Below are 22112 nucleotides of genomic sequence, written 5' to 3'. Positions count from 1 at the left end.
GATATAAACTCAGCAAAAAAATAAATGTCCTCTCACTGTCAACTGCATTTATTTTCAGCAAACTTAACATGTGTAAATATTTGTATGAATATATCAAGATTCAACAACTGAGACATAAACTGAACAAGTTCCACAGACATGTGACTAACAGAAATGGAATAATGTGTCCCTGAACAAAGGGGGGGGGGGGCAAAATCAAAAGCAACAGTCAGTATCTGGTGTGGCCGCCATCTGCATTGAGTCATGGACTGCACCAGATTTGCCAGTTCTTGCTGTGAGATGTTACCCCACTCTTCCATCAAGGCACCTGTAAGTTCCCGGATATTTCTGGGAGGAAACGGGTACCAGACGTGCTCAATGGGAATGAGATCCGGGCTCTTCACTGGCCATAGCAGAACACTGGCATTCCTCTCTTGCAGGAAATCACGCACAGAACGAGCAGTATGGCTGGTGGCATTGTCATGCTGGAGGGTCGTGTCAGGATGAGCCTGCAGGAAGGGAACCACATGAGGGAGGAGGATGTCTTCCCTGTAACGCACGGCGTTGAGATTGCCTGCAATGACAACAAGCTCAGTCCGATGATGCTGTTACACACCACCCCAGACCATGACGGACCCTCCATCTCCAAATCGATCCTGCTCCAGAGTGTAGGCCTCGGTGTAATGCTCATTCCTTCAACGATAAACTCACCATCACACCTGGTGAGACAAAACCGCGACTCGTCAGTGAAGAGCACTTTTTGCCAGTCCTGTCTGGTCCAGCAACAGTGGGTTTGTGCCCATAGGCGACTTTGTTGCCGGTGATGTCTGGTGAGGACCTGCCTTACAACAGGCCTACAAGCCCTCATTCCAGCCTCTCTCAGCCTATTGCGGACAGTCTGAGCACTGATGGAGGGATTGTGCATTCCCAGTGTAAATCGGGCAGTTGTTGTTCCCATCCTGTACCTGTCCTGCAGGTGTGATGTTCGGATGTACCGATCCTGTGCATGTGTTGTTACACGTGGTCTGCCACTGCGAGGACAACGGGCTGTCCGTTCTGTCTCCCTGTAGCGCTGTCTTAGGCATCTCACAGAACGGACATTGCAGTTTATTGCCCTGGCTACATCTGCAGTCCTCATGCCTCCTTGCAGCATGACTAAGGCACGTTCACGCAGATGAGCAGGGACTCTGGGCATCTTTCTTTTGGTGTGTTTCAGAGTCAGTAGAAAGGCCTCTTTAGTGTCCTAAGTTTTCATAACTCTGACCTTAATTGCCTACCGTCTGTAAGCTGTTAGGGTCTTAACGACCGTTCCACCCTTTACAATGAAGATCTCTGAAGTTATTTGGATTTTTTCGAATTATCTTTGAAAGACAGGGTCCTGAAAAAGGGACGTTTCTTTTTTTGCTGAGTTTAGCTAGCCAGATCCAGTACAGGTGTTGCCGAGGCGTAATGCTCCTGTACAGCTCCTCAGGGACAAACGGAGGTAAATGTGGACTGTATTTGAGGCCCCCGTTGTGGTCGTCTGTGGTTGAGGCAGTGGAGACCTACATAAAGGGGAACCAAGAGAGAACACAATCCTTGGCTCCCAGATACAATATGTGAAAGACCATGTAGGGTTTGTATAGTTTGTCTTTTAGAATATTATAATGTATCTAGCCATTTAGCAGACACTTTTATCCAACGTCACAAATTGCATACATTTTAATATGGGGGTTACAAAAACAATGTAGGTCATGAACTTTTGTCACTTTCAAGATCAAGATGTGCAGGTATTGATCGAACATTTTGCTGTACATGAAAGGATGATTGATGATTGTGTTTCATTAAATGAATGGACACATTTTCACAGCCATAATATTGCCATGCTCGGGAGCATAAGCAATGGCAAGTTATCTAGACGGGTACAATTTGTCTGCATCGGACCTAGTTGGTGAGGGGTAAGAGAGTGTTGACATTCCCCTGCTCCCCCTCTTCCCCCCTCTCCCCTTCGTCCACAAAGGAAGCCTTTCAGTCCGTTGACATGTCTGCCTCAGGTGTGAGAAGTGGAGACTGGGTAGGAAAGAGAGGGCGGTGGGTTCGGATGTAAGGTATGGCATGTGGATCTGAAGTGTGAAGGACCAACATATCCTGGACATCTCTGTTAACTGTATCTGTCCTCCCATCCAGGTTCTGGGTATATCTGGACATACACACGCTACACACACACACACACTCGCCCAGAGCAAGAGGACCAAGAGCCCGGATCCAGCACCAGGTACCTGTATCAGTGTAAATGAAGATTGTTTATTGATTTTGTTTTGGGTGTTTTTTATCTGTTTATTGGGGGGGGGGGGTTGCCAACATTGCACCTGCTACAAAATGTGAAATGTACCTTCAAATGTTACATGTAGCTCTTAGTCTGCTTACTTGATTCAAACCTTCTTTGTTGTATCCTTCTGTTGTCCTCTGACACAACTCCTCTCCCCGAGAGAAACCTTAAGATGTTACAGAACAAGCAAAACCATGCGGGGGTAAAAGCTGTGACAATTTCTCACAGTTTGTGGTTGTGTTTCTGTCTTTGTGCGGCCTACCACAGTGCAAAACCATGCCTCGTCTTTGTGTCTCAATGCTGCTCTGGGTCGTCCTGCTGGGTCTCCTCTCTCTAATAGGTAAGTCAGCCTGTTAGCACTCTACAGAGCGGAGAGTCTCCGAGCCTGTGCCGTTTTCATTTTCAGTGATATTCTCTAATCTCTTCAGTGTCATTTTAACCTATTTTGCGCATTAGGGTAGTATTGGATTGTGATGTGTACTTGGATAAAACTCAAGTCTGAAGTGGTGGTGGCGGCCTCCTTTCTTCAATTCATCTCTCCAAAATCTCTGTGGGCCTGGTTTGAAAGAACGGAGAAAAGTTCACTAGCTCTCTCCTGGGTTCTCGGCTCCGTGTGCTGTAGATGGATAAGAGGAGATGGAGAGAGGAATCCTCCACGATTGAGATGTTGTATGTTACATCTGAAGGAGACTGTTATTGGCCTGCTGTTGTCTCTTACCGCAGTCTGGAGCATCTCTCGGAAACCGTCAGCTGGAACTAATTACCTCGGAGATGCAGCCGGACAGTCAGTCAATTTGTTTCCCTGGAGGGAATGTTGTCCATTAGTTCACTAGGAATGTAACCTTCTGACAAACTACTCTGACATTTCAACAGCCGGTACAGTCAACAGCAGCAGATAAAAGAACGTTATTGATTATAGTGTTTTTACTGGGTTCTGTCTCACTGCATCAACTGTGAAGTTTAGTCCTCAACATGTCTCTTTACATTGTTTATAGCTGCACATTTTTTCTGTCAACTTGGGTTTTACTGTGGAATGTGAGGAGAAAGTTTTGAAGGTTTTTCTTTCAAATGAAACGGATGCCCTCCCATGATATACCTGTGTTCTTTATATTGGTATGAGGACAGTTGGTACCATTTCTTCAACAGCACACCACAATACTGTATATTTAATTGAGCAGCGCTTCTTCCTGCTTGCCAACACAATGCATGTGCAGTATTGGCTATTCAGAGACATAGATCTTTTGTCACAACATCCCTCCAAGATATTTGATTGAGTGGAAATGACGTTGTTTTGATGAAAAGCGTCTGGTTGTGGGTCAGAATAGACCAGTCGCAGGTCATTCCCTTCTTTTGCTTTCTCCCTCTTTTGTTTTCATTGAGACGGTAGAAGTATTACACTGTGTGCCTGCCTACCTTGCTTAGCTCTCTCTAGTCTCTGTTGACCAAGCTGAGCGTTTATCTTTCCCCTCCCCTATGTATCTTCCCAGACCTGGGTCCAAATACTATTCAAGATTTTTCTAACACGTTTAGCGTTTGCTTCGGTCTGCCTGGAGTGCCAGATGGGCAGGGTTTGTATTTTTCAGACTATTCTATTGGTTCTACTGTGCCAGGCAAGCTCAATTAAGCCCAGATAAACCATGTTGAAATGTATTCAAATAGTGTTTGAACCCAGGTCTGTTTCTCTCCACTGGGCTTTACCTTCTTCTTTGATCTGCCGCGACCTTCCTATCCTCTGAGGAGATTTAATAAAGGCTGTGAATGTCTGAATGTCAGAGCAGTCCAGGGCCAGGCGCAGCACATGGCACTTAGCAGTCAGCCGCTCCATATCCTCTTCATCCCCTGTCTTACACCCCACTGCCTCTGTCTCCCTCTCTCTGTCCGCAACACCCCCGTCTGCTAATCTGCTGCTGCCTGCCCAGCATGTTGGGCAATGTCAGAGATAGAGACAAGGAGGGAGAGAGAGTTGATAGACAGAGATTAATTAAAAAAAAGCACTCCTCAGTTAGACTTATTCACTATCTCTGTTTTGTATCAAGTCACCCATCAACAGGGCTGTGTGAGTCACCATGAAGACCCATATGGTGCCTTCGGTCTGAATAATTCCTGTCTTTTCTCCCTCGAACTCAGGGGCTGAGGAAACAGCAGGAGAAGAAGGCAAAGGTGAGTGTGGGAGACTGGGTAACCAGGGGTTACCAAGATGGGGTTGGATTCAATCAAACCAGCCCTAGAGATGTTGATTCAATATTTTGAGTTGTGCAACTATAGCTTGAAGACATACACTGAGTGGACAAAACATTAGGAACACCTGCTCTTTCCATGACAGACTGACCAGCTGATTCCAGGTGAACGCTATGATCCCTTATCGATGTTACTTGTTAAATCCACTTCAATCAGTGTAGATGAAGGGGAGGAGACAAGTTAAAGAAGGATTTTTAAGCCTTGAGACCATTGAGACATGGATGTATTGTGTATGTGTGCCATTCAGAGGGTGAATGCGCCAGACAAAATATTTAAGTGGCTTTGAACGGGGTATGGTCGTAGGTGCCAGGTGCACAGGTTTCAGTTGGTCAAGAACTGCCACGCTGCTGTTTTTCACACTCAACAGTTTCCCGTGTGTATTAAGAATGGTTCACCGCTCAAAGGACATCCAGCCAACTTGACACAACTGTGAGAAGCATTGGAGGCAACATGGGCCAAGCATCCCTGTGGAACACCTTGTAGAGTCATTGCCTTGATGAATTGAGGCTGTTCTGAGGGCAAAGGAATGGGGGGGGGGGGGCGCAACTCAATATTAGGAAGGTGTTCTTAATGTCCTGTGCATTCAGTGTATGTACACACACAGCAAGGGACCAGGGGAGAGGTCAGAGGGACAGATGTGAGAGAGGTCAGAGGGACAGATGTGAGGGAGGTCAGAGGGACAGATGTGAAAGAGGTCAGAGGGACAGATGTGAGAGAGGTCAGAGGGACAGATGTGAGGGAGGTCAGAGGGACAGATGTGAGGGAGGTCAGAGGGACAGATGAGAGGGAGGTCAGAGGGACAGACGTGAGGGAGGTCAGAGGGACAGACGTGAGAGAGGTCAGAGGGACAGACGTGAGAGAGGTCAGAGGGACAGACGTGAGGGAGGTCAGAGGGACAGATGTGAGGGAAGTCAGAGGGACAGACGTGAGAGAGGTCAGAGGGACAGACGTGAGAGAGGTCAGAGGGAGAGACGTGAGAGAGGTCAGAGGGAGAGACGTGAGAGAGGTCAGAGGGACAGCTGTGAGAGAGGTCAGAGGGATAGATGTGAGAGAGGTCAGAGGGAGAGACGTGAGAGAGGTCAGAGGGACAGCTGTGAGAGAGGTCAGAGGGATAGATGTGAGAGAGGTCAGAGGGACAGATGTGAGAGAGGTCAGAGGGACAGATGTGAGAGAAGACTTCCTTGGTGCCTCCACACTACATGGTGTTGTTCCTTATCATATTCCTACAGTCACTCACACCGTTGTGTTATGTTTGAGTTGGGAGCTGTGGAGTGTTGTTGTCCCAGCCTGCTTTCCCAACGTGGACCAGGCCCTCTCTCCCACCACCCCACAGTGAGAGGCCTGTCTCTGGGCTTAGGGGATGTCCGGCGCCGCTCGCCCCTGACTGGTCTTTAATCAACCATAAGCCTGAGATGCTCAACGGGGGATTTGATTTCAATTCGAAGACGAGCCGTTTTTTTACAAGGTATTATATTGACTTTGGTTAAAGGAATGCGGCTTAAGCTCAGGTTGTAGTGAAGGGGTGACAGAGAGGTGAACACGGAGAAATGAACGGGGCTGCTATGGTTGGTGTAGCAGGGAGGAAGGCTGGGAAGTGGGAAAATTGCCAGAGTAGATTTTCCCATTGGTGAGGCAGACTTCCCTTCAGCAAAGGTTCCGTACAGTGGTTCTATCACTGTCACAAACACACATGTATAATCAATTAATACAGATTGTGTGTTGATTGTGTATTATACTGAAAATAATGTATGTAGTAAACGGCTATCAATCCATGTCAAGTTGTGTCATGTGACCAGTCTTAGTGAAGTGCAGTATCATTCACTCAGCCTCTGATTGGTTCCCTTTTGACGTCCTCTTCTCTTCTTGTGCTCTCATTGGTTCCCAGCAGCAGATTTGGGGCGTGAGAAGCGCAGCATGCCCAACTGGGCTCTGACCTCCTCTGACTTCTTCGGCTGGGTGGAGGCTCTGCGCGAGTACGCTGGTTATGAGAAGATTGAAGACCTGTCCAGAACCTTCTGGGCACACTTCCCCTCCGCCAGCCGCCTGGGCTATGAGCTGTCCGACCCTGACGAGGAGTGACCACAACCACAAATATAAAAACTGGTGAAGGATCAGTTTAGCCTTTTTTAGATCTAAAATAATAAGTGTATATGGACAGGGGGACAGAGTAGGAATGCTGATCTAAGATCAGGCCCCACTGTCCATGTAATCTGATGAATTGTGATCTAAAATAAAGAAACTGATCCTAGATCAGCACTCCTTCTCTGAGACGTTTTATGATTACAGGACCAGAACTAGAACCAACATCTCTCTACTGCATGCAAGTAGTGTAGAATATAGAGGCTTACTCTATGTCCCCAGAGGACCCTGGAAAAGACATGCATTGACACTCACCAAAGAGGAGAAAGGGAGGGGATGGAATGTCTGCATGGAGGTCATGTGATGCTCAGTACTGTACGTGGGATAGACAGAGAACACACGCTGACACCAGATCAGGCCTCTCATACACTTGACTTGTTTTGTGTCCATGAACAATAAATCTGCCTGCGTTCTGTGTGTGAAACTGCTTTTCCACGACCCAATTAAACTCCCAGGGCCCTGGAGATTTAATTATTGTGAATAGTCTGTTTCTTTAAACTTGTCTTGAACAGCCGCTGCATGCTAAGCTCTCCTCCCAAAAGATGTGCGTTAAAGTTGTTAAACAATTGATTCATGGAAAAGTACAATCGTGCAGCAGCTATCAACATGTTTGTCAGAATCCTGGCTCGCTTGAAACTACTACTCGGGTCTAGTTTCCCGAACACAGATTTGGTTTATTTTTGGACTAAAAATAACTTGCTTACTAGGCTTAATCCATGTAATCAACCCTATGCAAATCCACATACCAGAGATGTCTGTAACTATTGAGTGATTCAAAGAGCAGTGATGTGGGCGTGTTTGAATACGCCAATAATTAATTTTTTATCTCTTCATATGTGTGTTCTTTCCCCTGGCAGGCAGCTACTGCATGTTGAGAGAGATCAGAGAGAGGCAGTGAATATGACATGCCGTGTAGTGGTGTGCAGTGGCAGGGAACAGGGCATGCTGTGGAGCGGTGTGCAGTGGCAAGGAATAGGGCATGCTGTGTAGTGGTGTGCAGTGGCAAGGAATAGGGCATGCTGTGTAGTGGTGTGCAGTGGCAGGGAACAGGGCATGCTGTGTAGTGGTGTGCAGAGGCAGGGAACAGGGCATGCTGTGGAGCGGTGTGCAGTGGCAGGGAACAGGGCATGCTGTGTAGTGGTGTGCAGTGGCAGGGAACAGGGAATGCTGTGTAGTGGTGTGCAGTGGCAGGGAACAAGGCATGCTGTGGAGCGGTGTGCAGTGTCAGGGAACAGGGCATGCTGTGTAGTGGTGTGCAGTGGCAGGGAACAGGGCATGCTGTGTAGCGGTGTGCAGTGGCAGGGAACAGGGCATGCTGTGTAGTGGTGTGCAGTGGCAGGGAACAGGGCATGCTGTGGAGCGGTGTGCAGTGGCAAGGAACAGGGCATGGTGTGCAGTGGCAGGGAACAGGGCATGCTGTGTAGTGGTGTGCAGTGGCAGGGAACAGGGCATGCAGTGGAGCGGTGTGCAGTGGCAAGGAACAGGGCATGGTGTGCAGTGGCAGGGAACAGGGCATGCTGTGTAGTGGTGTGCAGTGGCAGGGAACAGGGCATGCTGTGGAGCGGTGTGCAGTGGCAAGGAACAGGGCATGGTGTGCAGTGGCAGGGAACAGGGCATGCTGTGTAGTGGTGTGCAGTGGCAGGGAACAGGGCATGCTGTGGAGCGGTGTGCAGTGGCAAGGAACAGGGCATGGTGTGCAGTGGCAGGAAACAGGGCATGCTGTGTAGTGGTGTGCAGTGGCAGGGAACAGGACATGGTGTGTAGTGGCGTGCAGTGGCAGGGAACAGGGCATGCTGTGTAGCGGCGTGCAGTGGCAGGGAACAGGGCATGCTGTGTAGCGGCGTGCAGTGGCAGGGAACAGGGCATGCTGTGTAGCGGCGTGCAGTGGCAGGGAACAGGGCATGCTGTGTAGCGGTGTGCAGTGGCAGGGAAAAGGGCATGCTGTGTAGTGGTGTGCGGAGTGATCACGCAACATGGGGGGAAACTTTATCCTTAATAACACACACTTTAAAGAAGAAGCTCTCCCCCAGTTGCCATGGTAACAGGTGGACGGAGGGGATAGGATAGGTGGATGTAGAGTGGTTATAAAGGATGGGCCCCAGACCCAAGGGATGACGTCAGGTTAAGATGGTGTGTATCATCCTCATAGCCATAGATACACAATACACCTAAACACTTATCTACGGCTGCCGGTTCTAAGAAATCACGCACAAAAGGAGCATTGAGAAGCTCTGTGTTGTGTACAAATCTCATGAAGCGTGACCTTTCTCCTATTTCTTCGAATCTACCCAGCTTAAGTGTTAGTTATTCCCCCAGTGTGTGTGTGTGAGAGAGTGAAAGAGCGCTTTTTTGCCCATCTCTGTGACTTCTCTTTGAACCCTGTTTCACACTAGAGACCTGCCCTGAGCTGAGTGCAGGTGTTCCTTCCTCTCCCAGGAGCACAGTCAGGAATGCAGACTGAGCATCTCACTTTCAGGGTACGTGCCAGGCAAACCATTCAAACCCCAAGGTTAAGGTGTGTTCCATCCCCGTTTATAATGTTATTCACAGATTATCACAAGGGGAATCTCCCCTGTGTGTATGTGCCTTACAGACAGAGGGGTCTGTCGTGTGACTCCCATGCAAGCCACAGCAGCTGAGATCTCTGTGTGTCTTGACTCTTGAGGAAGAGTCAGTTTGCACGCTGACAGATGTTTGCCATATCGTCCTCTGTCGGTTGGTGAAGCAGTGGCTTCCTGAAAGCCTAATCGACCATTAACTGAACATCGCCCGCTCAAGGATGGCTTGCTTTGAAGCACAGGGAAATACTTTCCTTCATTTTATCTTGCCCTAGTAAACAAATGAATGTTATCAAATGCTTGCGTTGGTAAATGTATTAGATCATATTTACTAACAAGGTAAAGAGAAATATTTGATCCCATAGACAATAATATATACAGTTGAAGTCGGAAGTTTACATGCACCTTAGCCAAATAAATTAAAACTCAGTTTTTCACAATTCCTGACGTTTAATTCCAGTAAAAATTACCTGTCTTAGGTCAGTTAGGATCACCACTTTATTTTAAGAATGTGAAATGTCAGAATAATAGTAGAGAGAATTATTTATTTCAGCTTTTATTTCTTTCATCACATTCCCAGTGGGTCAGAAGTTTACATAAACTGAATTAGTATTTGGTAGCATTGTCTTTAAATTGTTTAACATGGGTCAAATGTTTCGCGTAGCCTTCTACAAGCTTCCCACAATAAGTTGGGTGAATTTTGTAACTGAGTCAGGTTTGTAGGCCTCCTTGCTCACACACGTTTTTTCAGTTCTGCCCACAAATGTTCTATAGGATTGAGGTCAGGGCTTTGTGATGGCCACTCCAATACCATGACTTTGTTGTACTTCAGCCATTTTGCCACAAATTCGGAAGTATGCTTGGGGTCATTGTCAATTTGGAAGACCCATTTGCGACCAAGCTTTAACTTCCTGACTGATGTCTTGAGGTGTTGCTTCAATATATCTGCGGCTGCGTGGTCCCATGGTGTTTATACTCGCATACTATTGTTTGTACAGATGAGTGTGGTACCTTCAGGTGTTTGGAAATTGCTCCCAAGGATGAACCAGATTTTTGGAGGTCTACAATTTTTTTTCTGAGGTCATGGCTGATTTCTTTTGATTTTCCCATGATGTCAAGCAAAGAGGCACTGAGTTTGAAGGTGGGCCTTGAAATACATACACAGGTATATCTCCAATTGACTCAAATGATGTCAATTATCAGAAGCTTCTAAAGCCATGACATCATTTTCTGGAATTTTCCAAGCTGTTTAAAGGCACAGTCAACTTAGTGTATGTAAACTTCTGACCCACTGGAATTGTGATACAGTGAATTATAAGTGAAATAATCTGTCTGTAAACAATTGTTGGAAAAATTACTTGTGTCATACACAAAGTAGATGTCCTAACCGACTTGCCAAAACTATAGCTTGTTAACAAGAAATTTGTGGTCTGGTTGAAAAACGAGTTTTAATGACTCCAACCGAGGTGTATGGAAACTTCTGACTTCAACTGTATTTACCAACAACAGACTGGTAGCCAATTAGTGTGTATAACCGACGTATGGTATATATTCAGTATATAAATACATATTGGGATTGAGACAGATAACAGGCCTAGAGGTGAGTCTTGTTCTGTTTTTAAGTTGTGTCCTGTGTTTTTTTTAATTTACTATTGATATACTGTCTGTACACCACAATAAGAAATAGACCAGCAACTGTACCATCTCTCCTAAGGACAAGGATGGTTTGTCCATAATCTGGAATAGACACGTATACTTTTTCACAATGCCACACTAACAAACACAGCAGTCCTTGATTTGCAAGCAGCAGAGAGGATCAATGAGGTATTCAACACAACAAAAGAGGGCACATTGTTGCCTTTCCTCCTGTCTCCATCAGCAATGAAGAGAAAGAGAACCGACGGTAAATATCCAATTATTGATTTCACATATAATGCCTTTTAACACCTCTCCTACCTTCATTGAGCGGACAAGGAACAAGAAGGTTGCAGAATGTCTTATACATGGTGGTGTCATCTTGGTTGACAGAAATCAAAAGTAGGGAAATATATACAGTACTCGTCAGAAGTTTGGACACACCTACTCATTCAAGGGTTTCTCTTTATTTTTACTATTTTCTACATTGTAGAATAATAGTGAAGACATCAAAACTATGAAATAACACATATGGAATCATGTTGTAATCAAAAAAGCGTTAAACAAATATATTTTAGATTCTTCAAAGTAGCATCCCTTTGCCTTGATGACAGCTTTGCAAACTCTTGGCATTCTCTCAACCAGCTTCATTAGGAATGCTTTTCCAACAGCCTTGAAGGAGTTCCCACATATGCTGAGCACTTGTTGGCTGCTTTTCCTTCACTCTGTGGTCCAACTCATCCTAAACCATCTCAATTGGGTTGAGGTCAGGTGATTGTGGAGGCCAGGTCATCTGATGCATCATCATCAATCTCATTCTTGGTCAAATAGCCCAGCCCTTACTCTGCCTGGAAGTGTGTTTAGGGTGATTGTCCTGTTGAAAAACAAATGATTGTCCCACTAAGCCCAAACCAGATGGGATGGCGTATCGCTGCAGAATGCTGTGGTAGCCATGCTGGTTAAGTGTGACTTGAATTCTAAATTAATCACAGACAGTGTCACCATAAAAGCACCCCCACACCATCACTCCTCCTCCATGCTTCACGGTGGGAACCACACATGAGGAGATCCTCCGTTCACCTACTCTGCGTCTCACAAAGACAGGGCGATTGAAGCCAAAAATCTCAAATTTGGACTCATCAGACCAAAGGACAGATTTCCATCGGCCTAATGTCCATTGCTTGTGTTTCTTGGCCCAAACAAGGCTCTTCTTCTTATTGGTGTCCTTTAGTAGTGGTTTCTTTGCAGCAATTCGACCACGAAGGCCTGGTTCACACAGTCTCCTCTGAACAGTTGATGTTGAGATGTCTGTTACAGTGGTGATTTTAGAATGTATTTTTTTTGATGCATGCCAGCAAAGACACTACACAACACAACACTAAACAATACAACTCTAAACAATACATGAATTGCACTTTATAAGCGACAAGCGGTGCCCACAAACTGTTAAAGCTGTCCCAACAGCAGGCCTTTCCTTCCAGCACCATGGAGTGAATCCTTACCACCGCTACACCTGGCTATCAGCGCAGCCTTGTCTGGCAGCGAAACAGTTCATTCAGCCTTGTTTACTGCCTTAAAAAAAAACATAGCTGATACAGTATGACTGACTTGCCTAAACAAATGTGGTTTCTACTGACAATTGAGATGTACAAACCATGGCATAAGGGAACAATGAGCGGATAACAGGCATTCTGTCATTTCGATTAAGACATTAATGAGCGAGCGACGACGGACGTAGGCAATACAACTACAGTGTAGGTTCAGCACTTTTGAAATGTACAGCGACAGAATGCAGAACAAGGGCCACTCTTACAGTATTTTCCCTGTACACCAAGTCAGATAAGGGGAGCATATAAGCAGACATTAAAATCTCTTACGATATTAGATGATGGCATTTCTCAAAAACAGGTTATAGGCTACATGAGTCAGAACAGTAATGTTAGGCAAAATTGAGAGGTGAAAATAGACCAAATTATTAGGGTGAGGCACATTGGCTACTAACAGCTTACTACACAACATACACTTAGTATTACTTTCTTAGCTACCGTACATCATTTATGCAGCAGCATACAATACATTTTTCGACTCACTCCTTGGCTTGTGATGTGTTCACTTAAACAGGAAGGTGGCGTGGCGGTTTTGTCATCAAAGTCTGGCATTCTCTGGTGGGAACTCAGGAAAAAACACACACAGCCACTCCATTGAATAGCAGGCTACTGTTACTGATTGCTTTGCACTGCTTGCAGTTAGCCACTGATTCCTTCCAAATGACTCATTGTTGAATTTGTTGTGTAATCTTTATGTCCAATGGCAGATGAACACCGATGCGTTTTTTCTATAATTTCTATTCATTATTTCTCTTCACATGACAAGGATTAAAAAGGATTTGCTAGTAGATTGTCGACTTGATTTATGATGATGACGGCTAGCTAAGACTTTGAAAGTAAGATGTTGACATGATCAGTCCAATCAAAGCTACTGTAGATATAACGTGATCTGATGTAATTCTATCTGTGGTCAATGACCTTAAGCCTTCTTGGATGGGCACTTCTAATATAACTCTATGGCAGAACCCAAGGGGCAAACATTTTCGAGCTCTAACCTTAGACTTGGGGGTGACGTACTGTCCCATGAGTGACAGAAAACTGAGCCAATCAGGCGCAACGCTCTGTATTTTCTGCTGGCTTGCCCCACCACCACAGAAAGCACTGAGCTATGCTGAAACACCTGCATTTTGGAGCTGCCTTACTCAAGAAAGCAAAAAAGAGACCATGTTTGTATGATTTTATTAACAAAATGAAATTGTTTTTTAAAATATTGTTTGCAAACGGATATGTGACACGTATTAATGCCAAAATAACAAGCAAAACAGGCAAGCCTAAAAATGTGGGGCCCTGAATGACGGGTCGCCACTGGTCTGTTACTTGAACACTGAAGCATTTATTTGGGCTGCGATCTGAGGCTGGTAACTAATGAACTTATCCTCTGCAGCAGAGGTAGTTCTGGGTCTTTATTTCCTGTGGTGGTCCTCATAACAGCCAGTTTCATCATAGCACTTTTGCGATTGCACTTGAAGAAACTTTCAAAGTACTTGACATTTTCCACATTGACTACCCTTCATGTCTTAAAGTAATGAATGATTGTCGTTTCTCTTTGCTTATTTGAGATGTTCTTGCCATAATGTGGCCTTTTTTTTTACAAAATAGGGCTATCTTCTGTATACCACCCCTACTTTGTCACAACACACCTGATTTGGCTCAAATGCATTAAAAAGGAAAGACATTCCACAAATTAACTTTAAACAAGGTACACCTGTTAATTGAAACGCATTGACTACCTCATGAAGCTGGTAGAGAGAATTCCAAGAGTGTGCAAAGGCAAAGGGTGGCTACTGTGAATAATCTCAAATACTGTCTATAATATTTAGATTTGTTTAGCACTTTTTTGGTTACTACCTGTTTCCATATGTGTTATTTCATAGTTTTGATGTCTTCACTATTATTCTACACTGTAGAAAATAGTACAAATAAAGAAAAAGCCTTGAATGAGTAGGTGTGTTCAAGCTTTTCACTGGTACTGGTAAAAGGGTGCAGAATTGGGACAATTTCAAATCAAATCTACTGCCTCCTACCTGTGTAGAGAGGACTAGTCTCCATGATATTGGGGCTCTGACAAACTTCAAAGAAAAGTAAGGAAATTACATTTATTTCAAACGTTTTTTTTTTTCTCTGTGGGGATGTGTTTTTTCATGTTCAGAAACATCTGTACTTCCCTTGAGATATTTTGCTCTTTCTGCATGGAAACATGCCCCAGGGGAAAACTTCCTTGAGTGGTGTTCCATAAACATGGTCCCGGATTTGTTGATTGCAGCATCATGATGCTATTTGTTAAGTTACTACTTGGTCGGAAAAACGCACACAGGAAAATTATAATTTACTGCTGACTGTGTGGAGGAAATATGATATGGAGGTTTTCTGTGTTGTCTTTGAGGAAATGTTTCTGTTCTCAGTGTTTCTATGACATCATTGGTCAGGCTTGACAGTTGTTTGACATAATAAGGTTATGGTTAGGTTATGGTTAGGTTATGGTTAGTTGGAGTGTTACTGATAGCTTGTAGATGGTCTGTAGAGCATCTACAGATGGACTATCCAAAGAAAGTGTTACCCATCCAACAAACATATCACCCACACATTAAACGAGAGAGAATGACCGAGTGCTTCTGTTTGGCTGGGTCTTCCTTTTCCGACATTCCTGAACCGGCACAAGCAGGTTTTCCTCTAGGGAGGAATGTTTGTTCTCTGGGCCTGTGGGGAGACTCCTGCTTCCACTGCTCCTGATTCTCCTCCTGCTTCCTCTACCCACTGCTTCCCGAGACTCAGAGAGACGCCTGGGACAGAGACGGAGACCATGGCTTTCCACAACCTCTGTCTGCAGGTTCTACTGCTAACGGCCTTCCTCTCCTACTGCGCTCACTCAGGTAAAAAACCCTTCCGTCACTCACATTCATATTGTACATTTGTGATTGAGTGTACTCACTGACCCATCACATTTATACTGTACATTTGCAGGTTGATGCATTCAAATGTCATAGTATGTTGCCACGTGACAAAAACTGTTACAGAGAACAGAGATTTGGAAAAGGGTGCCTGCACGCCTGTCTCGATACATTTTCCCATCTCTCTATTTTTTACATTTTTAATTGCTGAGATCAGCAGAGACTGGATTTTTTCATTCTTCTCGAGGACAGTGTGACATCTGATTTTGAAAGAGTTCCGTGGCTATTCTATCCGCCCTGTAGCCACCATCTTGGATGCTCTGTCGGAAGCTTTGATTCTTGAAGTTCACCGGGAGAAAGAATAATGGTTAAGAGAGAGAGAGAGAGGGAGAAAAAAAAGGAGAGGTAAAACCAAGAGAACAGCAAGAGGGAGGGAGAGTAAAAAAAAAAGGGAGGGTGGATTGAAGTATTTGCGTGTGGAGGACAAAAGGAGGTCAAACCAAACCACAGCTCCTGGAGGGAGGATTTCACACCCTCGTGTCACATTGTTTGTCCGTGAATATCACCCTCCTACCGTCTACTGTCTGCTAGCTAGAGGAAGGTCTCCGCTCTCTACCTCTCGAACCGGCCATCTAACATCAAACCAGACTACAATCAAATAACCACATTGATACAACACATCCGTTACCCTTTACACTTGTGGGAATGGGCCTGTATGGATAGGGCTACATGGAAATGTTTCTTACAGAATAAATATGAAAAGCATATGCATAATCATGGTAACAATTGAAAGGGAACCGTTTTGGAGATAATGGGGAGGTGATTAGACCAAAGTTGGGCACACCTGACACAAGACTGAATCCAAACATTACACTGTTGATTTTATGTGCATTTTACTGTACTTTTCGCCACATTTGTTGAAAACAAAATCTGAAAATACTCTGGATATATTCTGTAACGTGACGATAATATTTCTGGAGAATGTGGGGTAGGTGCAACAAAAACATTTGAAATGGTTTGAGTGAGAGGACTAACTGGTGACTCCAAGTGGTCACACACCTCTCCAAAGTGTGCACAGTTCCTAAGCAATGTCAATGCACTTTTATGACTAAAAGAAGAGTCTTCAATTATGTTTTTTTTTTTTTTTTTTTTGCGCTCCTAGCTGTGCCGTTGAGGAACTACAGCAAGCATACTTGCAGTTGTTTCATTTGGAACACAACCCTGCGCCCCTGCCATCCCTGCTTTGGTAACACTTCGATTAACTCAAGTGTTTTTTAATTATTGACATGGTGAATGGGTATGAAGGGAGGGATATACTAGGTTTTTTGTATACTGCATTGGTTTGACATCTTAATAGGAGAATTGTAACACTTAAATGTTTCAGAATTAGATTTCCTAGACACTCCTTACATGAACTCTCTCTCTGTCATAGGGCATAACAACGATACACACTGAGTGTACCAAACACCTGCTCTTTCCATGACATAGAGTAGACTGACCAGGTGAATCCAGGTGAAAGCTAGAATCCCTTATTGATGTCACTTGTTAAATCAGGTTAAAGAAGGATTTTTAAGCCCTGCGACAATTGAGACATGGATTGTGTGTGTGTGCCATTCAGAGGGTGAATGGGCAAGACAAAACGATTTAAGTGCCTTTGAACAGGGTATGGTAGTAGGTTCCAGGCGCAGTGTGTCAAGAACTGCAACGTTTCCCGTGTGTATCTAGAATGGTCCACCACCCAAAAGCATCCAGCTAACTTGACCCAACTGTGGAAAGCATAGGAGTCAACATGGGCCAGCACCTTGTAGAGTAAATGCTCCGGCGAATTGAGGCAGTTCTGAGGGCAAAAGGGGGTGCAACTTAATACAAACATGTTGTTCACTCACTGTACGTCTTTCATAGTAATGATATAACAGTGGATACAAACTGATGTAATGTTAAAATCAAGTAGAATATATCTGATTTGTCTTTATTTAACCTCTTTTGTCTGAGCGTCTCCAACAGATGGCGCAGGGGAGAACAAGCTCCACAGACTACTGAAGAAAAGAGATGGCAATATGGATTATGGCTGTTTCTCATGAGAAACATCTCACAGCTGAGACTACACACACACTGACTACACTGAGCCACGCTACTGTAATGTCTGCTTCCAGCTCGCGCTCTCAAACACATAGATCCCCCTGAACGCAGTTCACTCTCCAGATCCTAATCACCTGAATTCTGATCACCTGTTCACACACCTGTATGTCATTATCACACACTATTTAGTTCACTTCTTTGCACCCCATCATTGTGAGGTATTGTTTGTTTTGATACACATTCTATTCGGAGCTCTGTTTAGTTCCATATTAGTCCTCCTGTGTATCATGGTGTTTGGCCATCCTCACTAACGACGCCTTTTTGCCTATTCCCTGCCTGTACTTCTGCCTGTCAGATTTCCTGTCGTCAACCTCTTGCCTGATCTCCCTGACTACGTTATTAGCCTTTTCCCTGTGTGTACTGTTACCTTTTTGGACCCCCCTGTGTATGACCTTCTGCCTGCCCCTGGACCCAGCTACCTGCCTCCTCCTGTGGTCCTTCGCTAACAAACACCTGCTGCGCCCTGCGCTTTAAACCAGCACTCTTGTCTCCAATCGTATTCATTACAACTACATCCGCATGTCTGCATCATTAATGTCAGGAAAACAATTCACCTTTCCCTTGCCTAGTTAAATAAAAGGTTCAATAAAAATAAATAACTTTATCGACAAATCCACCTCAGGCGGTAAACTTTTCACACTTGTCTAGCTTTGAATAGCCCTGTCATGTTCAGACAGACCTCCATGGCACGCAACACACGCAGTCCTCTGTGGGATGAGTGCCTGGACTGATAAGTGACAGTCTCAGATGATGATGGCTTCATGAGTCTTATTAATAATCTAAAAACACCCGTTGATATTTATAGTGTCGCTGATGTAGCCTTTAGGCTCCTCTCCTGTCTGTCCTGGCTGCTGCTGGTCGGTCAGAACCACTCTGTCTCTCAGTCACTGACAGCTCCCCTGCTCCCTACACACTTCCCCCTGCCTCAGACTCTGCTGTGGGTAAACAGGTGTGCTTATAGACTTCTTTACAGCCACACCTTGACCCATGACCTCTCCTTACCTGTATTTCCTTAGCGGGCGGAGGTACGAAGCCTGCGGGGGTGGCGGTGGCCCCCTCCAAGGCCAAAGAGTTCCTGACCTCCCTACGGAGGCCCAAGAGGAACATCTGGGACCGCAGCAGGCCAGATGTGCAGCAATGGATCATGCAGTTCATGCACATGGGGTATGACGAGGCGGTAGGTACACTGCACCCTTCACAATGCACTGCACTCTGCACACACAGACGCTTTACCCATTGGTCAGTAAAGCATTCCTACAGTCCTGAGAGTGATCCGATCTGGTAAACTACAACTGCATCATATACTATCATGTATTATAAAGTGGGTGGTTTGAGCCCTGAATGCTGATTGGCTGACAGCCGTGTTATTTCAGATGGTATACCACAGGTGTGACAAAATATTTATTTTTACTGCTCTAATTATGATGGTAATCAGTTTATAATAGCAATAAGGCACCTCGGTTGTTTGTGGTTTATGACCAATATACCACGGCTAAGGGCTGTATCCAGGCACAGTGCAAGAACAGCTATTATCCATGGTGTTTTGGCCATATGCCACACCCCCTCATGCCTTATTGCTTAAATATACAAATCCATGTAACATTACAAACAACTGGCTTACAGGAAGAATGTACAGCACAGCACCAGCACATTCCTATTATGTTCCTAGTTATGTTCCTTATACCATTCATCTAATCTGAATTATTTCCCTTTAATATGGTTATAGAACCTCTGACTATATCTCCATCCTTGTATAAGTCCCATGGTGGCATTTACAGGAATGATCGGTGAACATATGAAAAGGTCAGTCTTTTGTGTTTGCTTCAGACTCAACCAGGCTGTACAGAGACATGACTTCCCGTCTACAGCAACGTCTTAGCAACACAACGCAACCACTCTCCGCCGTCTAGACAGCTCTATTATAAGGTGTGTGTTGATATTTATATGGCAGCCGGCGAGGCTGTGTGATTGGATTAATGCCGGTATCTGTAACACATGTCTCTTACCCGGGCTCCGCAGCTGTCCCCTGTGTGTGTGTGTCAGTTCACCCCAGCTCCGACATCAGTCGACGAGGGGCCGTAATATTTCCCGCACATCTGCGTCCATCGTCCAACAGCGGCGGACCTGTCCAAACCTTCTCGTCACATGAAGCCTAATAGAAAACGTGTCAGTTAATTGTTCAAGACAAAGCATGCACAAACGTACGGCTGCCCACTAACGCCAGTCATACTCTAACTCTGACACACCGCCCCTTCCAAGACTTCACCTAATTCAGACATGTTTACACTGCTTTAAGTTGATCTCCCGCTGGGGTCATACATTACATACAACAACAAAAATGTATGCACTCGATGTACTGCAAGTCACCTTGGATCAAAGCATCTGCTATGACGTTATTTCATTGCATTTCCAGTTGTCCTCGAGTTGGATCTCTCCAACTGCAGCTGTCACACAAACACACACACTGTGTCGTCTAACAGCTTGTCTCTATTCACTCTCATTCAAACAAGTTCACGAGTCTTCTAGCTTGATTCCGTTAACGTTTTATCTCTTGTCGTACATCCATCCCACAGAGGCTTGAGACTGACCTGTCCTACTGGATGGACCTGGCCCGGTCGTCAGACCAAGGTCGCCAGCACCACTATGGCGAGAACGCCCCCATCGGGCCCCAGGACCCCGGTTCCTACAGACACGGCGCCAATGTCAATTATGACTACTATTAATTGGCTAGCTGTGATTTACTCAGTTTCTCTGTCTCAACATAACAATCACACAAGCTTAAAGAGAGAGTTCTGAGATTTTACATAGCAAGATATGTGTTCCCTTAGACGACTTCAAAGTAAGGAAACAAATATGTTGTTTTGTAAAATCGCTGAACTGTCCCAATCACATGAATGCTTCCCTCTTCTGCGACTTATCCCTCTGATGCTATTCTGCACACATACAGTAATGTAGCCTTCTCTGTAATGCAATAAATGGAGCTAAGACATGCCTGTCCCAGACTATGGATTGGGTTTCACTGTCTCTACATTGTATCCTTTGCTGTCTGGGAGATTGAGACCTTCTGATGTACACACTGTGATGGGACCACAATGCATTGGGTTGATCTGTCTGAATAACTAAATAAAAGACAGTCAAAACCTTTAATAATTCATGATTCTTGTACATGTTGTGTCCAGTGTGTGGTGAACCAGCAGAGCGTACAGATACAGGCAGTACCTCAACCAGCCTGTAGATTGGATGCCAATCGATCCTTAAACTGATGCGGAAAAACAAACCATCATGGTGAAATAAAGGCAAAGGAGGGACGACACAGCAAGCTGAGGAGACAGCAACACCAACCACAGTCAACAGTTTAATGGAAGAAAAAGACGGACGTTAAAAGAGGAGAGAAACTAGGTAGTGAGTGCTATCCCTTCTGACCTGTGGTTTGTCCCGCTGAAATTGATTTTCTGTATGATTGGGAAAAGTTAGTGGTGTTTTGGATCCTTGGGATGTCCCTACCCTAAACCCTAACCTTAACCCTTACCTAACCCATAACCATTTGAAATGTCAACTTCATTGTGTTCAAATCAGAGTAGGGACGTCTCAAGGGTCCCAGATAGCACTGACTGATTGGGAAGGTTTCTGCCACAACTGTGTAAATAAAGTGTGTTGTGTTTGAGTTGCTCTCTGTGATAGGGCTGCCTTACACACACACACACACACACACACACACACAACAAATCTGTAGGGGGGGGCAAGACTTTGTAGACAAACAGCAGTATGGACTGAGCGGTATGTTATTGCTTTCATATCCCTAGCTTCCTGTACATCTCATAAATTCTGCTAATCTGCTACGAAAGTCATTTCTGAAATAAGCTGTGTACCATCTTGTCAAAACTACGTCTCTGTCAACACTACACCAGGGAGGTTGCTCCCTGCTCTGTCCGCCTCACCATACGGACAGATGCCAGAATATTTCCTCTGAGAATAGCGACATCACAGTTTCCCATCTTTCTATTTCACACAAATCAGCCTTATCGCAGCCAGTTAGATTTCCTGCCTCTAATTTATAACACAAACAAGTTGATCTGTCATAGACTTGAATAGTAATGTACACTACTGTTCAAAAGTTTGGGGTCACTTAGAAATGTCCTAAATAGCACTGTAACAGTAATCCAAATGCAATCTATACGTGCAGTATAAACAGTGTAACTACAATGCAATGTACAGTAGTAGAAATTACAATGAGCTTTGTCGAGAATACAGTATTTAAATACACAGTACATGGCAAACTGAAGCATACACACTTGTTAATCCTGTGCAGCCAACACACCAGCTGTGTTGGCTGCACAGCTAATCAAGGGGCTTGTTGGTTAGTTGAATCTGGTATGTTAGTGCTGGGTGAAAATACAAATCTTCATCCCTGTGGGTACCCACTACCAGGACCAGATGTAACATATATGCAGGGAAACAGGCACAGAAGGTGTGTTTAATAGTAATCATGACGTTAATACCAAACAGGAACCAAAAACCAATACTGCCTGATGAATGAGACTTACTGAGGGCTATATGAAGGGAGAGTAATCAGGGTGGTGATGAAGTCCAGGTGTGTGTAACGATGGGGAGCAGGTGTGCA

General features: G+C 44.9%; 2 protein-coding genes across 3 annotated transcripts; both read left to right on the top strand.

Moving 5' to 3' along the window:
- Positions 1–2563: 2563 nt before the first annotated feature.
- LOC139414151 (otospiralin-like) lies at positions 2564–6604 on the top strand. Its single transcript, XM_071162032.1, has 3 exons — positions 2564–2627; positions 4415–4447; positions 6411–6604. The coding sequence occupies exons 1-3, from the start codon at positions 2564–2566 to the stop codon at positions 6602–6604; spliced, it is 291 nt and encodes a 96-aa protein (XP_071018133.1).
- An 8540-nt stretch (positions 6605–15144) lies between these two features.
- On the top strand, positions 15145–20573 carry LOC139414150 (augurin-A-like). Of its 2 annotated transcripts, XM_071162031.1 has the most exons (4): positions 15145–15334; positions 17357–17404; positions 18508–18668; positions 20065–20573. In XM_071162031.1, the coding sequence occupies exons 1-4, from the start codon at positions 15145–15147 to the stop codon at positions 20212–20214; spliced, it is 549 nt and encodes a 182-aa protein (XP_071018132.1). In that variant the 3' UTR covers positions 20215–20573. The 2 variants fall into 2 exon arrangements, 1 of the variants encoding a protein (XP_071018132.1); XR_011634865.1 differs by lacking the exons at positions 15145–15334; positions 17357–17404; positions 18508–18668 and adding an exon at positions 19325–19417 and having other exon boundaries at positions 20065–20174.
- The last annotated feature ends 1539 nt before the right edge of the window (positions 20574–22112 follow it).

The sequence above is a fragment of the Oncorhynchus clarkii genome, chromosome 7 (genome assembly GCF_045791955.1).
Source record: "Oncorhynchus clarkii lewisi isolate Uvic-CL-2024 chromosome 7, UVic_Ocla_1.0, whole genome shotgun sequence".
NCBI classification, from domain to species: domain Eukaryota; kingdom Metazoa; phylum Chordata; class Actinopteri; order Salmoniformes; family Salmonidae; genus Oncorhynchus; species Oncorhynchus clarkii.
The sequence above is the reverse complement of the archived record's forward strand: the minus strand, read 5'-3'. Positions and strand labels throughout refer to the sequence as shown.